The 18,883-nt window shown below is 41.0% G+C and overlaps 1 protein-coding gene across 1 annotated transcript in view; it reads left to right on the plus strand.

Moving 5' to 3' along the window:
• The window catches only part of Nalcn (sodium leak channel, non-selective), a 247,723-nt gene that overhangs the window by 189,018 nt on the left and 39,822 nt on the right, over window positions 1–18,883 (plus strand). The window contains exons 18-22 of the mRNA XM_051195188.1: window positions 947–1,020; window positions 15,023–15,124; window positions 15,546–15,615; window positions 16,913–17,004; window positions 17,093–17,215. Of these exons, the coding sequence (XP_051051145.1) occupies window positions 947–1,020; window positions 15,023–15,124; window positions 15,546–15,615; window positions 16,913–17,004; window positions 17,093–17,215 (461 nt within the window). The remainder of the gene's footprint in view (window positions 1–946; window positions 1,021–15,022; window positions 15,125–15,545; window positions 15,616–16,912; window positions 17,005–17,092; window positions 17,216–18,883) is intronic.

The raw sequence follows: 18,883 nt of genomic DNA on the forward strand, positions 1-18,883 counted from the left end.
GTTCCTCTGCCACCTTGCCCCAAACAAACACACAGACCCTATATTAATAATAAAACTGTTGGCCCGTGGCTAGGTCTCCTTATTGACTAGCTCTGTCTTAATTATTAACCCATTTCTATTAATCTATGTATTTCCACATGACCTTGGCTTACTGGAGAATGCCCCTTGGGTCCTCTCTTCCAGGGTTCTACATGACAACTCTACCTACACTTCCCAGAATTCTCTTCCTGCGGCCCTGCCTATCCTTCCTGCCTGGTCACTGGCCACACAGTGTTTTATTCATCAACAATAAGATAAACATAAATTTCCAGCTTAGGACAACTCTATTGTAAACTCCATTATGCCTTCACCCTAGGACTAGATATGTAGATCATTTTGTTCTCGATTTTCCTTTTCTTAGAGCACACTTGTTATTCACTGTTTTGTATATAGTTTTGTATTAAGCCTAAATCTTTTCTTTAGACTAAAAGGGGAATTGTAGTGAGATAGTCCTTCTGTGGCACTGACCACGCCCATTGGGGGGTGGAGCCATGGGCGGAAGTGACCTGTGGAAGGAGTTCAGAGAGAGAGCTGGGAAAAGCTCTCTTGCTAGCTTGACTCAGACAGGAGAGGATCGGGTTGAATTTCCTGGTGTTCATCTGTCTATTGTAAGTTATTTCTCCCTGAATAAACATCTATTCGGCATATTTGTTTATCTTGATCCTTATTTAACCGCGATACCCCATCACAAATGCCAGTTTTGTCGTATGTGCAGTGTAGGTTTAAAAGTGTGTATGTATGGAGGGGGTGGTGAAGCTATAAAGGGAATCATAAGACTGGAAGAAGGGATAGCAAGAGAAATGTAACATGTGACACAAAGGTCAAAAGGTAAAAGAGAGCCAGTATCTCGTGGGTTGTGACATAACATTCCTTTACCTCCCAAACTAAAGTGGTTCTTCCTTTTCAGCTCCGCAAGTCCGTTTTCAGCATCAGGGCCAGGAACCTTCTGGAAAAGGAGACTGCGGTCACAAAAATCTTAAGGTAATACCAATGACCTTGAGGTGTACTTTAATGTAAGTGGGGTAACATTAGGAACAAAATAGAACTTTTTTCCTGAAATGAATTCATTTCCTGGACAGTGATATCTACTTTCTGCTCAGTTGTAAGAGTCTGCATCTTCATGTTTACAGATAATGTCAGAGACGCAACTAATGTCTGCCTAGAACAAGTAGTATTTTATTATCATAGTATACCACGTTTATTATTTAATGTATTTAAATAAAGTAAACCAGCCAGGCAGTGGTAGTGCACTTTAATCCCAGTATTCAGGAGGCAGATCTCTGTGAGTTGGAGACCAGCCTGGTCTACCAGAGCTAGTTCAAGGACAGGCTCCAACACTACACAGAGAAACCCTGTCTCGAATAGATAGATAGATAGATAGATAGATAGATAGATAGATAGATAGATAAAAAACTATACTGAAAAGCATTTGCCAAAACAAAAGGTGAAAAGAAATTATCATTATTCTTGGCCATCTACATCTTTTGTGGTATCTAAAGGGAAATATTCTGAAGGAAACATGGCAAAGTGTAAGTATAAAAAATAATTGTGATTTCTTCATCTATTACTAAGGATCTGTTGATATTTGAAAGCCCAGCTAGAAATGTGTAGTAAGCACCATGTTCATGCAGTGCCTGTGGAGGTCTGAAGAGGGCATCAGATCTCCTGGGACCAGCATTAAAGCTGTTTGTGAACCTCCCTGTGGGTGCTGGAAACTGAACCTGGGTCCTTGCGAGAACAGCAAGAGCTCTTAACTGCTCAGCCATCTCTCCAGTCCCACATAGCCACCTTTGAATGATCAGGAAACCATATTATTTTTAGTGTTACTTCCTAAAATATGCCTTGAAATGAAGCATCAACAAGGAAAATGAAATTGTCCACTTAAGGGTATCAGACTGTTCGTTTTAACAGAGAGTGAAACGATTCGAGAGTCTATACGCATCTGGGACACCAAGATTGCTGCATATATTATGCTTATGTGTAAATGATAAAAGTGGCATGGCTGACAAAGCCAATGAGCACCTTCATTTGGCAAAGTCGTCTACAAATCTGTGGTAAGAGGAAGGAATTAGACTCCTCTGCCAACTCCACTGCTTGTAATGAAAGCATCTTTCCATAATGCATATCACTGTGTCTTGGGAAGCTATAGTGAGGAAATACAATGAGGTCTATGTGAGATAAGAAAATATTTAACTTTATGACAGCTTCTCATGACGACACGTTCCACTGTGTTCTCCTTCTTTGTGGATGTCACTCGGCCACAAAGTCATGCATGTGTTGCAGTAGCATTTTGCGTTGAAAATATATATTGCCGGAGCTTGAGTATTCTCGATATGATTAGATAAACATAAAAGAAGTTCTCGTGGAAAGAGACTTGGGTCTCAATGTGGTCATGCTTTAACTAGGTGGCCCTTCATCTCAGTGTCGCCCTTGGAGTATGCCATGAGACTGGGTTTGGACAGCTCATAATCTCCAGGATTCTTGGTCAAACTAATTATACCAGCAAGTTCATGGCAGGGATCTGCAGAAATGCTGACACACTTAGTAGGAAGAGAAACATCCATCAAATAAGGAACTGCTCACAGGGTAAACATTATACTCTGAGTCTAATTCAGAACCTTCCCACTGTTTCTCCCCTGTTACAATGGTCCTTCAGCAAATCTGCTGAACATGCCTATACACAGATACTAAATTTTATTTCTTTGCTGGAGCTACACAGTGAACCAACCGTGTCCGATTAATGACTCTGTGCCCTGGCTACCAACCAGCAAGTCAAGGCCAGGGTTCCCAGTCAATGACTGCCCTTGGTACCCAGTATGCAAGCCATGACCAGAGTACCTAGTGAATGACTCTGTTCCGAGAATATTCCAATGCTTTGGGGCCTAAAGGGAGTGGAGTTACAAGGAAGGAGTCATAGGCCTCACCTTCTTTGTATTCTGTAATAGCTAATGTTGGTTGTCAATGTGACAGGATCTAGAATCACCTCAGGGCATGTGTGTGAGGAAGTAACTAGATTAATACCTGAGATAACAATCCCTATCCTATGTATGAGCAGACACTTCTATGGGCTGGTCCTGGGCTTTAACAAAGGAGGAAGCTAGCAGAATACCATCATTCATCTCTCTCCTTTCTGGCTGCAGATGTATTTTATTGTGACCAGCTGCCTCAAGGTTTGGCCACCATGACTTCTCTGTAATAATGGACTGTAACCTCTCAGTATGAACATGAACATACCATTCCATCCCCAAATGCTTGTGTCACAGCAATTAGAAGAGTAACTAATGTGTACTATTATAAGTGATTCACTGCCTCCTCTCCCACCCATGTTCTTCTTTTTCCTGTAAGGCTGTAAGGAACTCAACCACCTGGGAATCATTGTCCATTGATGGCATTGAGGCAGCCAAACAAAGGGACATGGCCTTTCCTGTAGGCCGGTACTCTATTGTTTATCTAGGTGACAAAATTTTCAAGGTCTCCCAGGAAACCATTTCATTTACAATTCGGCCTTGCAAAACATCATGTCATAAGGTATATGTGGACATGTCATTCGAGTGGAAAAAAAGTCACACTTTTCCTGAGAGCTGATCAGTTTAACAACAGAAAGTGACTTAATGGGTACAGACTGTCACAAACCTAAATGAATTAGATGGATGGAATAGACTCTGTTTTCATAAATTCACATATCCAGACAATGCTGCAAGGGGTGGGGGAAATTTAACATTTTTTTTAAAAAAAAATATATAGATGTTTGGTGATTTTATTTGAAAAGGAACATGATATGAGAAAAAAAATCTTTAAACTGTCAGGCAATATGAACCCTCATCAACTTTTCCCAAGTGTTGTATAATTTTGGGATACCAAAAACCAATAGTATTTCACTACATTCCAGAAAAGCACAAAATCAAAGAATTTAGCTATGTGAATTACAGGAAATAAATGGCTACAGTTTGAAAATAGTAGTAATTTTTTATTAATTTATTTTTTGCATTCCAATCCCAGTTCCTCCTCCTCCTCCCATGTGCTCCACAGAGAGGGTAAGGCTTCCCATAGGAAGTCTACTAATTCTGTCCCATCATCTAGTTGAGGCAGGACCAAGGCATCTCTCCACCCCTACACCCCTGTGTCTAGGCTGACAAGGTGTCTCTCCATATAGAATGGGCTCCACTAAGTCAGTGTGTGCATTAGTGTTAGGTCTTGGACCCACTGCCAGTGGCCTCATACATTGTCCCAGTCACACCTTTGTCACTTATATTAAGGGAGTCTAGTTCAGTCTTATGCAGGTTCCCCATTTGTCAGTGGTGATCTCTCACTAGCTCAGATCAATTGATTCTGCGGGTTTCCCCACCATGGTCTTGACTCCTTTGTTTATATTTTTGCTCCTCCCTCACTTCGATCTTACTCCAGGAGCTTGGTCCATTGGTTAGTTGTGCATTTCTGCATCTGCTTCTATCTGTTTCTGGAAGAGGGTTCAAGCTTCTCTGGGGTTATGGACTGTATAGGCTGGGTATCCTTTGCTTTATATGTGGTACCCACTTTTTAATGTAAATTTGATCTTTACAAAAAGCATTTATTTTTTTCTGGTCTATAAAAAAATGTCCTTGCTTCTCTGAGTATATGAGAGCAGAGGTCCCATCATGTCTAGAGGACACTGCTTGGCTCCAGCCCTTGCCATTCTCTGGCTCTGAAAATCAGATCCCTTATATGAAGCCAGTTTGGCAGTCTGCATCTGTAATCCGAGTGCTGTGTAAGCAGGCTGATCTCTGGAACTTGCTGGCTAGAGAAGTCTGGGTTCAAACAGAGACCATGTCTCAAAAAGGAGAGTGGAGGATGACTGAGGATAACACTAGACACCAATCTCTGTCCCCCACTTGCACATAAACCCATGTGTACCTGTGTATTGACACACATACACCACACTGCACATACACACTCATACAAACCAAGAAAGAAAGAGGGGTGGAGCTTGGCATGGCTAGATGTCAGTGAGAAGGTGCGTAGTTGGTGTCTTGGAGTATTCTGATCATAGACCAGTAGATTTTTATCAAAGGCTTTTCCCACATCTATTGAGATGATCATGTGACTTTTATCTTAAAATCCATTTATGTGATTTATTGCATTTATTGACTTGTGTATGTTGAACCAACCCTGCTCCCCTGTGATAAAGCCAGCTTGGTCATGGTAGATAATCTTTTTGATGTGTGTCCTTATTCAGTTTGCAATTATTTTGTTGAGGATTTTTTAATCTATGTTCGTCAGGGATCTTTTTTGTAGTGTTTTACCTAATTTGGGTATTAGAGTAATACTGACTCATAAAAGGAGTTTGGTACTGCTTTTATTTTCTTTTAATAATTTAAGAAAGATGACTGTAGATATTCTTTGGAATTCTGGTAGAATTCTGATATGAATCTAACCAGCTGCTTTTCCTTGGATTGGAAGGTTTTGTTTTTGTTTAATTTTTTTTATTACTGTTTCAAACTCTTCCTTAGTTATGTCTATTTCAGTTGTTGGTCTCTTCTTGGTTTAATTTGGATGGTTTGGATGAAGCATGTCCATTTCTTTTAGGTTTTCTAACTTAATGGAGTACAGATTTTCTAAAGTATTCCCTTGTAATCTGAATTTCTTTGATATCTGTTGTGATGTTTCCCTGTTTATTTCTGATTTTATTGATTTGGGTCCTCTCTCTTCTGGTTACTTGGGAATGGTCTGTCAATCTTGTTCATCCTCTGAAAGAACCAGCTCTTAAACTCACTGGTTTTTTGTATCATTTTCTTTGTTTCTAATTCTGTTAGTTTCTTCTCTGGTTTTTATAATTTATTGCCATCTGTGGAACTTCAGTTTGGCTTGCTCTTATTTTTTCCAAATTTTCGAGGGGCATCATTAAGTCATTTGTTTGTGCTCTTTCCAAATGTTTAACGTAGACACATAGAGCTGTAAATCTCCCTTATAAGACTTGCCTTTAATGTGTCCCAGAGGCTATGTAGTGTTGTGTTTTCACAACCAGAGAGGCTGATCCTGCAGTCTACAGTGCAGATGAATGAGTTGAAACATGGAACCCAGAGCGAAGGAAGCAAGGCTCTGACTAAGTGTAGCACTTTGTTGACATGTTAAGTCTTATTGGTGGAGGGTCTAGGTTTGCAGCCCTGGTAAACAAAGGGCTGCTATGACCACAGTTCCCATTAGACCTACATTTCAAAATAGTTTTCTTCTACCAAACAAACAGATTGGTATAACCATTTGCTACTAACAGGAAACTCCACCCACCAGAGAAAGCATCAGAGAGCCCTGGAGGCCAACAGGGACTCCACTCTTCAGTCAAGTTACCCATCTCTACCCAAAATCATCTTTAAGTCATGTCCTTTTACTGGACATTTTTATAAATTTAATTCACATTTTGAGTAATTGAAACATATTTCTGGCCATTCTGATGGGGAAATGTTTGGTCATTTCTGCAAGGCTCCAAGTCAGGTAGCCAAATAGCACCCACACTGTCCCCTCAAGATATTCCTAGGGAGGGTTGGGAGAGGGATGGAGTGACCCCCCACCTTAACCACAGAGTCCAAGGTTGCTGCTCATAACCAACTCCACAGCCATTCTGAATTGGATGCTACCATTCAGCTCCACTGAAGATCACACACGCTCTTCCAAATGCCTGTGACCTTTTCTCAGCATCAGAGAAAAACAAATGGACACATTTTCAAAGCACAGCTACCTTTACAGAGGTTTGTTCTAATTCAAAGCCCGCAAATCAAGCAAAAGCTCACTCCCATTCTCATAGGCATCTATGAATAGAGAAATATAACACACAAAAAGTAATTAAACATTATACAATATTCCATCCAAAAAGGTCTGTCCTTTTGTGATTTTTCTATGACTGCTTCATTAGCCAATCGGTATCTTAATAACATTGGCAGATGATCAACTTGAGTATTTGTATCCTGATATTTGATTAATGGCACTATGCACTTATAATAATTGTTACTGAAAGTCTAAAGAATATTTTAGCTTCTTTAGTTGGAGCTAAGATGGAGTGTGCAAGTGAGCACTGCCTTTGTTCCTGGAAATCACTTTAAGGGCATCAGTATATGGGTGTTTTTCTTGCATGTAAGTTTGTGCATGTAAGTGTGTGTGTGTGTGTGTGTGTGTGTGTGTGTGTGTGTGTGTGTGTGTGGTGTGTGTGTGTGCTGCCTGTGGAGGCCAGAAGAGGGTTTGGCTGGGATCCCCTGGAACAGGTGTGAGCCACCATGTGGATGCTGGGTATTGAACCCAGGTCCTATGCAAGAGTAGTCAGTTTTCCTAACAGCTGAGCCATATCTCCATTCCCGCTGAGATAGATTATTTTTCCTGAGAGTGACCCCTTAGTCACCCATCCATCGAGGATTTCTATGGCATCTCCTTCATGTCAGGCATTGGAGTCCTTTTGCTTCTCTCCATTCAGCCATGCCGCCTTACCGGTCACCTGCCATTCAGAAAACTTCGATGGGGCCATGCTTTGCTCTCTGCAGCTCCCAGCATGTTCTAGGCATGTCTAGGGAGGCAGTGTATAAGAGCAGCATCCCACCCATCCCATCCACCCACCCCTCTGTAGCTTCAATCACTCCTTGACACGGCAGTGATTATTTTATAGCCAACATTTGTCAAGAATAAGCCAAAGTTTTAAGGAAACAGTATTGGGAATTAACAACATAAATACTTACCTTCATGGTCCTATTAAGACCACCTACTTGTAGTTTTGCCTTAGCATTTCTTGACACTAGTCTTGCAAATTATAAGACATTATTTTTAGATGAGGAAATTGAGGACGTAGATGCAAATAAGTTTATTCAGACACTACAAAATGAGATAAAACCGAGACATATGTGTGTATATATTTGTATAACACAAAAATAGCAAAGATTTCAAAGTGATAAAATGCAAATACAGGTTTTCCATTCCACAGTCACATGGCTTTCATTTGGAATATCAATCTCTACAGTCAGAGATAAAGTGGAAAACTCCAGAAATAAGTATTTTTTTCCCAATTATAAACTCTTCTTAATCCCCTGTTGTTCTTGCTGTCCTGCTCCATCCCTACTGGGTAAACCCGTGCTATAAATGCCAACTGTCCCCCCCCCCATCACTTCATGGTTGTCCCATCACTTCATGGTTGTCTCAGCTGGTTATCAGATTGATGATCTGCGCATCACTGTGCTTATCACATTTACTAACAGCCCCAAACCATAAGGGTCATGCATGGCACAAGGGAGGCGCCAAGGCAAACGCACAGAAGCAGGAAAGGTAGAGTTTGGATATGAGAGTTATTTTAATAGGATCTTGCTTTAACTGTTTTGCTCTGGAGTGTGAAGTAACAATACAGAAAATTAAAGCTTATATCTGTAGGAAAGTTGGACTGTACAGGTCATATGACATTTTCATTTATTTTTATTAAATTATAAAAAGTTCAGGGGGCTGGCTCAGTGAGTACAAGTGCTTGCTTGATTGCAAGCATGAAGGCATAAGTTCAAATCCTCAGCACCCATATAACTATCTGAGCATGGTTGTGCATGCTTACAACCCAAGCATTGGAGGGTAGACACGGGTATACCTAAGAGCTCACTGACCAAATGAGCATCTACTGGTTTACTGAAGACTTTGTCTCAAGGATGTAAAGCAAACAGTGATAGAGGATACTTAGATGCATGTATCTCACATATACAAGCACCCACAATCACCACACACACACACACACACACACACACACTAAAGTCACATCAGTATAATATATGAGGTTACATTATAATATTTCTATTTCTGAGATGGTACTTGGGTTACAAAATTTGAACCCCAGTAAATAGTTTGGGGCTTACTTAGGGCAACCAAACACATGGATTTCCCATGAATGGATTTTCCTTTTCTGTTTACGACACATTTGTAAGATAAAGACATTGAAGGATCCTTTCAGATCTACAATGAGACATTGGTCGCCCATGAATTTGCTTATCTCTCTGTGAGAACATCTTTGTGAATAATGCAGAAATGGAGAGCCCTAACATAAACCTGCTGCTGTTGTTAAAGAATGATATCCTTCCACCCAGGACGGGGCTGAGTTAAAGAGCCGGATGCTCATTCCAATAAAAAAAAAAAAAAAAGAAAGAAAAGAAAAGAAAAAATGGCGACTTGTCCTCATCTCAGCAAGAGCCCATCACCAGGGGCCCAGCCATTACCATCTTGGGTTGCCTCCACCTTGGATGATCACACTGCCACCGAAATGTTGTCAGGTAGCAGCCAGTCCCAGGAAATACCCATTTTCTCTTCTCTTAACTGTTACCCACTTGGGATTTTATGTAATTGCCACTAGAGGACCGTTTTCCCGTTGTCTGGTGAGGAGGTTACGTCACATTAACCAAAATCTGATAATACTTTGAAGCACATCACCCCTCGGAACTCTGAACGTGAGTAAAACCCCTCAACTCCAATGCCCTGCAAAGTCACATTGAGATTCCTTTGGGTGGTAATTACATTTACTACAGATGGCCTCATGTAATCTAACTTTTCTATAATGAGTAAAAATAATTTGAAGACTCCTAGGCCTCCCTTTCATTACGCGGAATGTGCCGGCTTTTCCCACACCCTTTCTCCTGGAACGTTAAAAAAGAAGGCACGAAAACAAAGAAAGGAATAGGGGACCCCCTGCTACTGTGTCTATAAACAACTGGTGGTGTTTAAAGGCTAATAAAACCCCAAAGATCGCTCTCATACCCATCATCTTTGGGCCAATTTAAAAATATTTTTGATGGAGGAATGTCAAGAAAAATAGAGACAATTTCTTAAGACACAATTCTCTGCTCTGAGCTCCTAGAAAAGATTATATATGTGGCTGTCATAAGGGGCAATTGAAATTCCACACCACAAAGGCGATGCGGGGAAGTGGGGGGAAAGAATCAATCTTTCATATGTTTTTTTTTTCCCCTCAAAGGCTTGGCAAGGAACCAGGGGTAATATTTTTGCAACTGGGAATGTGTGTTTGCTGAGGAATATTCCCACATTTGAGTCATCATCAGGGGTCCTCATCTTGTTTTACTTTCAAAGGTAGAGAGGGCATAACATTAACCCCAACTGGGAAAAGGAAAATACCTCTCTGTAATTCTCCTCCAGGGAACAGGAATAAAGAGATTACATATGCCTGCATAATGGAGGGTCTCCTCACTCACACAAGACAAAAGACTTCATTATTTTTCACTAGACAGAGCCTTGTGCCTCTCACTTCCAGAAGCCAGGCAAGCAGACTTGGGTTTTTGTTGTTGTTGTTGTTTTTAATATTAAGTTGCTAGATAGACTTTCTGTCTGCAGTTTCTACCAGTTTGCACAGAAACTTGCACAGCCTTCTCAGACTTTCCGTTAGGAAAAGATGCAGGGAAGATACAGAGACCTTGGCATCTCCACTCTGTCTAGTGTTTCCTCAAAGAAGTGGAGACTGCTCAAAGACTAAAGAGCTTTCTTGATATCATCAGCTCTGTTTTCTCTCTGAGCAACAAGTAAATGGATATTTTCTTCCTGAGACTATTCTGCTTGTGACTTTAAAAGAGGTCAACACGCACACACAGATTAGTGGAAATTTATACTGTCAAATTATAGTTTGCCATTTAAGGGCATCCATCCCTCACCTAGAAATATGCACACATTCATTTGTCAGGTTGGGGGTAATTGTCCTGCATTCCTGAGGCTTTCTCTTGCCAACAGATTCCTGTAAGACGAGCTACATGGGGATCCAGTTCCCAGCAATGGACCTGCCCTTAGGTCCAGAGACTCAAATGAACTCACTTTTTAGAGTCTTAACTCCATATCTGCTTTTATTTTCCTCCACCAGTTTGCACAGACAACACAGATGAAAACAAATTTTGCACTTGTGAGAAGCAACATCTGAGATGTTCGAGGTGTTCTTTTTCTTATCACTGTCTCCATGTCTTATCTACTCTAGGTATGCAGCCTTTTCGTCTTAAGCGATGAATATTCCAACTTGAAATAATGTTAAAATTACTAATCTCTCAAAAGTGCCTATGAAGGCATTCTATTTTGCTTGTGACTTTCATTCTTTGTAAGTATGAATGGGTCAAACAAAATTAAAATATTTTATCTTTGCATCATGTCGAGGCTCATTCATCAAGTATTTATGGATTTATGGATCACTTTCTTTGTTCAAGGACTGAGAAAATGATACTCAGTAACTTTAAGTACAACATTGCTTGCTGTCTTGGAGCTTTGAGAGTCTGTTCTATGTGTAGAACTGAATGACTGAAGATAATGTCATGAAAGAATGGAATCCTTTCTGGTGAAAAAAGAATTCAGAAAGGGTAAGATTAGGAGGAGGCTAACAAAAGTTTGGAAGCCACACTGAGGTTCTGAATTAATATTTTTTCTGAAGAACAATAGGAAATTGAGGGGTTTAAGGCAGTGGAAATAACTGTGTTCTATACCAGTTTACTGCAAAACAAATGGTTGCAGATTTGGAGATTTGAGCACTATACTTTATGTCTTACATTTTTGGTGAGCAATCTGGGCACAGCACATAGCTGATTCTCTAGACTTGGGCATCTGGCAACCATGCACGCACTTGGATTGATGGAACATTCTCTTCCTAGGCCATTCCCATGATTACAGATAGGAGTCAGATCCCCACAAGGTGTTAGATAAATTGAAATTCTTCCAGAACCATTGGGTGGTGGTTTATCTTGATTGATTGTCAACTCCATGAGACTTAGAATCACGTAGAAAACACTTTCAGTTGTTTTCAGAATTTTAGAGAGCATTAAAGAAAAGTGGGAAGACCCACTCTGAATGGGGGTGGTACTCACCACGGGCCAGGGACTTAAACTAAATAAAAAGATGAAAGGGGAGTAGAATAACATTCTTCATCTTCCCATGTCCAATTGATAGAAACACCTTTTCTCCCACTATTACTGCTTTCCAGAAAAGCAATACCTTTTACATAGCCAACAAACGTGGCACAGATTAAGCTTGAATCTGTTTGATATATAAAGAAGTATGTTAACATGGCATGTTTTCAACCTGTTTCTTTATCCAGGTGGTCTCAGGGCCAAAGTATTGTTCTTCATGTTTTCTTTGCAACCCTGTGGTCCTGCCCCAGCCCCTGTTCCAGACTCATCTCCTCCTCTCTGAGGGTCCTTCCTCCACTCCTTAGTTTGGCTTCTGTTCTTATTATACAGTGGAATTAGGAGTTTCCGTGTGCTTTTAGATGAATTACTGTATCTGCAGAGAAATCATTTTAGCTATATCCTTGCCTGTTTCCTGAGACAATGCTGAAAGATAAGTAGCCTTTATAAGCTGGAGAAGAGCATGCCTTGGAGAGGCCTTAAAGAGAGTTTTTAGTTTTAATAGAACCCTGCCATTATACTTGGGTGGAAGGATATTCCTTCAGAAATCTTCAAACACACTTCTTGTAATCTTCCCCAACCAGTGTCTTTACTCAGATGCACATTTTATAGCGTATATTTGCTACAAGAATATTAGCTCTTGGTTTTCAGCTTAGAAAGAATGACTTTTACCTATAGTTTCTTAATGAGAGAGTGACGGTGGGGAGGTATTAATTTTAATTTTACACAGGTATGGAGGATGCACAGCTGGGGAGACCAGCCAGAGAGAGAGTCAGGGGCAACAATACACAGACACTGAAGTTCTGAAGGTGACATCTCAACACAGGGGGACAGGGAGGGTCTATGAGCCTGGTTTCATTGTGCTCAGATTATGGGGAGCCTTGGAGTGGGGAAGAAGTTGAGCAGGGAGCTCTGCTCGGGACAGGAAGTCTCAGATGGAGACTTACCACTGGAGAATCAGAAGCCCATGCTGGGCTCCAAAGAATCCCTTAGAAACTCATGGTCACTGGACATTTAATTCTTGCTGTGGACATAGCATGGCTGGTGGGGGTTGTGGAAAGGAAATTAAAGCAAATGTTTGACTACTGTAACCCATTTGAGCAAAAGCTTTCTGATTGAAATATGGAACTGAAAACCAACTCCCATGCTCAGGGTATGAATCATCCAGAGATCATAATCCCCATGTGTGATGAAACTCCAGCCTTCTCCAATATAGTTTTCTGAATTTCTTAGATGCAAAGAGAAAGAAATTAGTCAATAAACAAAAAGGAAGTAGGGGGTCAAACTATGTCCTCACTCCTTCAGGCACTGATGGAAAAGAGAAAAGGGAACCATAGTTAAAGGGAACCATGGGCCCATGGAAAATCGGCTGCTCTGTTCAGTCAGGGAGGGCACAGAATGTTTTACAGAGGCTACCAGGGCCTGGGGTCAACAGGCACTTCCTAGCAACTATGTCCACCACTTCCAGCCTGAGACTGAAAGTATCAGACTGTGTAAGCCACAATACATATAATACTAAGCCTGAGACTATTGCTTTCTTCTGTTTCCATTATAAGATAGACCCTCACATTCAAACAGGCATGTTCTACTTAGGTTGGATGTGTTTTGTATGTAAGGCCAATAGGTCTCAATAACTTAAGGGTAGAGTATTGTGTTTAAGAGTAAAAGTTACATGACAGTGGATGAAAGCTAAATCCTGTAGTTTATACAGATTGCTGGGGAGCTCTAGACAGCTAAAGGAGCATAGCACTTACTCCAAATCAGCGAAATGACTTCATGTTTTTCAGTCCAAAAAACATACTCTAGACATTAGAAACTTTGATTTTTGTTAACTGAACTGAACCTAGGAACACATCTTTTTATGCAGCATCATTGAAGTTCTAGAAACCTATGCAGTTTACCTCTACCGTTTTGGAGATCCTCTTGTGTGGTTAATTGTCAACTTGGGTGTATCCCAGAGTGGTCCTTGCTCCTCTCTAAGGTAACAGCAAGAATCTTTGATTTTTTTTTCCCTCTGGTAATGCATTTATACTCATTGGATTTGTGAAATTTTTTTCAAGTGTATACACGGTGATTATCTTCCTCTTCATCAAAAGCATTTTTATTGTATGCATTTGGTTGTGTGTATGTGCATTGAGGTTTGTGAGTGTGTGGGTGAATGTGTGTATATAGGTGCATATGTATATGTGTATGCCCCATGTCTTGCTGAGACCTGGAATGAGAGTTGAGTTGCCATGCCCACCTGGCTGGCATTTATGTGGGTCCTAGGAATCTGAATCCCCATCCTCAAGTTTGCATAGCGATTGCTTTAATCACTGAGCCATCTTCCCAGCCCATCAAATTCCCCCAATGGCTCAGGAAGCATTTCAGAAGAGGAGGCAGATGAATGTAAGAGCCAGAAGTAGTGCATATCTTCAGCAAAACCATAATTTTAAGGATATAACAGGGCTATTGCAATATGAATTCACAGCAGCTGGGTAATACATGTGCAAGACCCACATAGGAGCAAGTCAACCATAATCCCAGAATAGATGAGGAAGGGCTTCATGAAGCCCCACCCCTACCCAAGATGCTATTGGCAATTGATGGGTGCTGAGAGAAGGGTGGTAAGCTTTGTTCAGAGATATGAACCCCAAAATACTACATATGCTCCAGTAGATGATCCTACATTTCTCATATAGGGAGTACTGAGTGGATTCAAACATCCTTTGAAGATGTATGTCATCATTCCAAGGGTCCAGTTGGGGGGAAAAAAAAGCAACTTTTCCTTGAGGGCTCATAGAGACCTCCATGTTTAAGTTTCAAATCAATATCATGACTGGCCCAGCTGCTGACAGGATTCTCATAGAAAGCTGCCATGGTTACTGGGATTTGAAGGAAGAGGACAGGGAAGAGGGGCCAGTTTCTGTTTATCTTTTAGCTCTTCTTGGCTTTGGAACTTCTGCTTTGTGTTTCTGACACAGAGTCTAACGGTCATTTTCCTCTATGAGTTATTGGCTGTATTTTGCCTTATCGTTGGTGTTTTCTTAAAATTAATAAGAGCCATGAGCAGTAATGTATTATTCATCCTGAGTGTACAAACCATGCATTTATGTACGGTTTCTTTCTTTTGCAAGAGCTTGCACTCGACAGCGCATGCTGAGCGGATCATTCGAGGGGCAGCCAGCAAAGGAGAGGTCAATCCTTAGTGTGCAGCATCACATCCGCCAGGAACGCAGGTAAATACTCCAGGAAGGTGAACTCCAGAGGCACCCAGGAAAGGATTTTACACGTGTGTCTCAGTACAAAGCCCAGGTCTCTACCCTAGTTGGCAGGCAGGCATGGTTAGGACCTGTTTCTAGCTGCTGGTGGTAACAATAAAGAAATTCCCTATCTGACTCAGAGATTTAGAAATCTTTACTTCAAAGATTCTTTCCTTGGTGATAGCCAGCGTCTCACTTTTAAGATCAGAAAGAACAAAAATCTGAAAACTTGTTAGATGGGATCAAAGACTGGTGGGTAGAACGCAAGCTTATGTTTTACAAAGAAATGAATTATTTCCGATGTATCCAGAAAAATTAATATTTTACTCAAGATTATTGACTACAAGCCAAGAGTTGGTCTTGAGATGTTTTGACGAGATGACTATGGTTGTTCTAGGTCACTAAGACATGGATCCAACAGCCAGAGGATCAGCAGGGGCAAATCTCTTGAAACTTTAACTCAAGACGTGAGTTTTAAGCTATGCCTTGGATTTTTGAAAGCTTGATTTTGAATGTATATTTTAGTGATCGTTTAGACAGTTCTCATCATCTTTAAATGTTTTCCTACCAGAGGGAATCGAGAAGTTAAGAAAGCAAATTACGTGGCCAAGTACCAAAAAAAAAAAAAAAAAAAAAAAAAAAAAAAAAAGCAGACATCCTATGCAGGGTACATGCACATGCCTCAGTTTGGCTGTGAGTTCCTGGCCCCAACTGATACATCTATAGCACAGCTCCCACAGCTAAGGTGTAGGGAACATTTCCGAAGAAAGAGCAAAAGGATCGTTAAGAGACAAAGAACCAGGATGTCGCCTGTGAGATTTCATCTTCTGCACAGGACAGTGAAACTATTTTCACCAACAATGTAGCATAAACAAGAGCTGAACACAATACCAGTTGATGCACCAATGTGGATCAGGAAAATCTCACAAGGCCCCTCCCTTAGATGAAGAAACTACGTGCTGAGAGAGGGAGAGTCTGTCTTCTCTAGGGATGATTCCCCCATTACTTACCCAATGCTAAGCATATACATATACTCAACACTGAATGGGTCCTGGGGGTTGCATTTATATAATCTAGTCTGTTATGTCTTGGTTGTTGTTGTGGTTGTGGGAATTGAGATCATTAATACTGAGAGATAATATGGAGCCGTATTTATTGATTCTGGTTTCTTTTGCTTAAGTGGTCTGGTAGAAATGTACAGGACACTTAAGAGTCTAGTAGGAACGTGGTATTGGAGACATATCTTGACACGCGCTCCACTGAAGGACTCCTGTAGCCCAGGTTGATCTAAAATTCACTATGTCACCAAGGGTTACCTTGAACTTCTGATCCTCTGGTACAGTGTTACCACCCTCTTGAACTTATGCAATTCTGGGGATGGAACCCAGGACTGTGGGCATGCAAAGAAAGAACTCCAGAAACTGAGTTACAACCTCAGTCTCACTTTTTTCTTATTACAACATCACACACCATCTAACTTATTTTTTTCTGATTTATTTGTTTACTCTTTTGTTATAGCCTCAGAAGTATGATAGGACCTAACCCACCATGAAATTTCAGTGTGTATGCTAAGCATTTTGTATCTTAGAGGGAAAATTCAGTTGTCAAGATGCTAATGGTCATTACTATATATATATATAATCACATGTTATAGTCTGCATATAGGATGCATATATGAATAGAAATGTTGATTTTAAATTAAAAAAAAGTGATCTTTTAGGCCTTTAAAAAACCTTCCACTATACCCACACCATTTATTTTTAGCATTCAAATACAGTGCGGTACAGAAATGCCCAGAGAGAAGACAGTGAAATAAAGATGATTCAGGAGAAGAAGGAGCAAGCAGAGATGAAAAGGTACCACGTGGCTGCGTCCCAAGGCTCCCATTTGGAAGTTGCTTTTTTTCCTTGGCCTTCTTCTCATCCCATGAATATTCCCTTGAAGGAAAGTGCAAGAAGAGGAACTTCGAGAGAACCACCCATACTTCGACAAGCCGCTCTTCATTGTGGGGCGGGAGCACAGATTTAGAAACTTCTGCCGTGTGGTGGTCCGAGCACGCTTCAATGCGTAAGTATGGGCCACTTGCCACGCTTGGACCAGGTATTTGGCCTGAGTCCTGTGAACAGCAGGGAGTATGTCACAGGAAGAAAAAAAAGAAAAGGTTTGCGTAGGCCTAGTGGGGTCACAAAATAAAAACCATGGGCTAATTAATCATCTTGCTCCTCTTTGCCGAGAGCCTGACCAGGTGGAAAACAAAGGTTTCAAGCAGACAGCGTTTGCAGGAAGCTCCCATTGGTAAAGCACGTAACAGCCCTGTGTATTAGCATGCTTTTTGACAGTTGTGTATGTCAGTGTTGTTAAGTCTCAGTTTTCCCTCAAAAGGATTAAACAGAAGGAAAACCAATGGCACGATGAAGGATATTGTTCAAGGCTCCTGTCAGACTTGTACTTTCTGATGGACACCTTTACTCTAGAACAAAGTGGGAATATAAATGTTATCTATTACCAGCTGTTAGGAGAAGAAAGCCCATTAGCCACTGTCTCAACCCCACCAGTGTGGAAGAAATGGGTTAAGAACCTCTGGTTGTGTGACTCTGGGGAGGCCTAAGCCAACTGTCATAGCCAACCAATCGGTAAAAGGAATTTGTGTCTAGTGTTACTTTAAGTACATAGCACAGATATTAAGAGTCCTGGCGTGGGACTGAGAAGATAGATCAGTGGATAAAATACTTGCAGTCTGAGCCTGAAAACACACAATTGATCCCCAGCATCATGTAAGAAGCTAGGCGCAAGAGCACAGGTACTTTTAACACCAGTACTAAAGCTGGACATAGGCGGCTCCCTGAGGCTAACTGGCTAATCGTCTTAATCAATGAGCTTCAGGTCCTAGTGAAAGTTTTTATATCAAGCTACAAAGTAGATGGCTCCTGAAGAACGATACCTGAAGTTGAACTCTGGCTTTTCTCTTGCATAAACACGAGTATATCCCCCCTAACCCCCACCATACACACACAGCTTCATACATGAGTGACCTAGGGGAAAGTGTAAAACTTTCTAGTCTTTCCCTGTGTCCTCATTAAAGTAGTTGGATATCCTTTGTTAATAATTAACAACATAAAGTTTTATTACCTGTTGAATTCTCAGTTGTTTCTATCAAATAAAAAAAATCTATATGTTGAAGTCTTAACCTCTAATATCTCATAATGTGGCAATGTTTGGGGACAGGAACTTAAAGACACAGCTAAATTAAAACGAGGTCTTCAAGACCATCCTAATGCTCTCTTCTAAGAAGAGGGAGTTTGGACACAAACCCACAAAGAGGGAGCCCATGTGGAGACATGTAATCTGAAATAGTCTGCCCTTAAAGGCCCGGAGAGAGGCCTGGAGTAGATCTTCACCCCCACAGGACTCAAGAGGACACAAAACTACTGACATCTCTAACTTAGACCTCTGGTCCTTCATAACCACATCACCACAAAACCATCCTCCTTGCCTACACCACCTCTCAATATAGTTACAGCTCCTCTACAAAACCAGCAGGAACTGTCCCGGCATCACAAGAGACTGTGAGTCACCAAATATGCCCTCCTGCAATGATTAATAATTGGTGGTCAACTGGGATTCAGAGTCGCCATGGAAACAAACCTCGGGCATGCCTATGAGATGATTTCTAGCCTGGTAAATTAAGGTGGGGAGATTCGCTCTAACTGTGAGTTGGCATTGCCCTGTGTGCTT

This window comes from Phodopus roborovskii, unplaced genomic scaffold (assembly GCF_943737965.1).
Source record: "Phodopus roborovskii unplaced genomic scaffold, PHOROB, whole genome shotgun sequence".
NCBI lineage: Eukaryota > Metazoa > Chordata > Mammalia > Rodentia > Cricetidae > Phodopus > Phodopus roborovskii.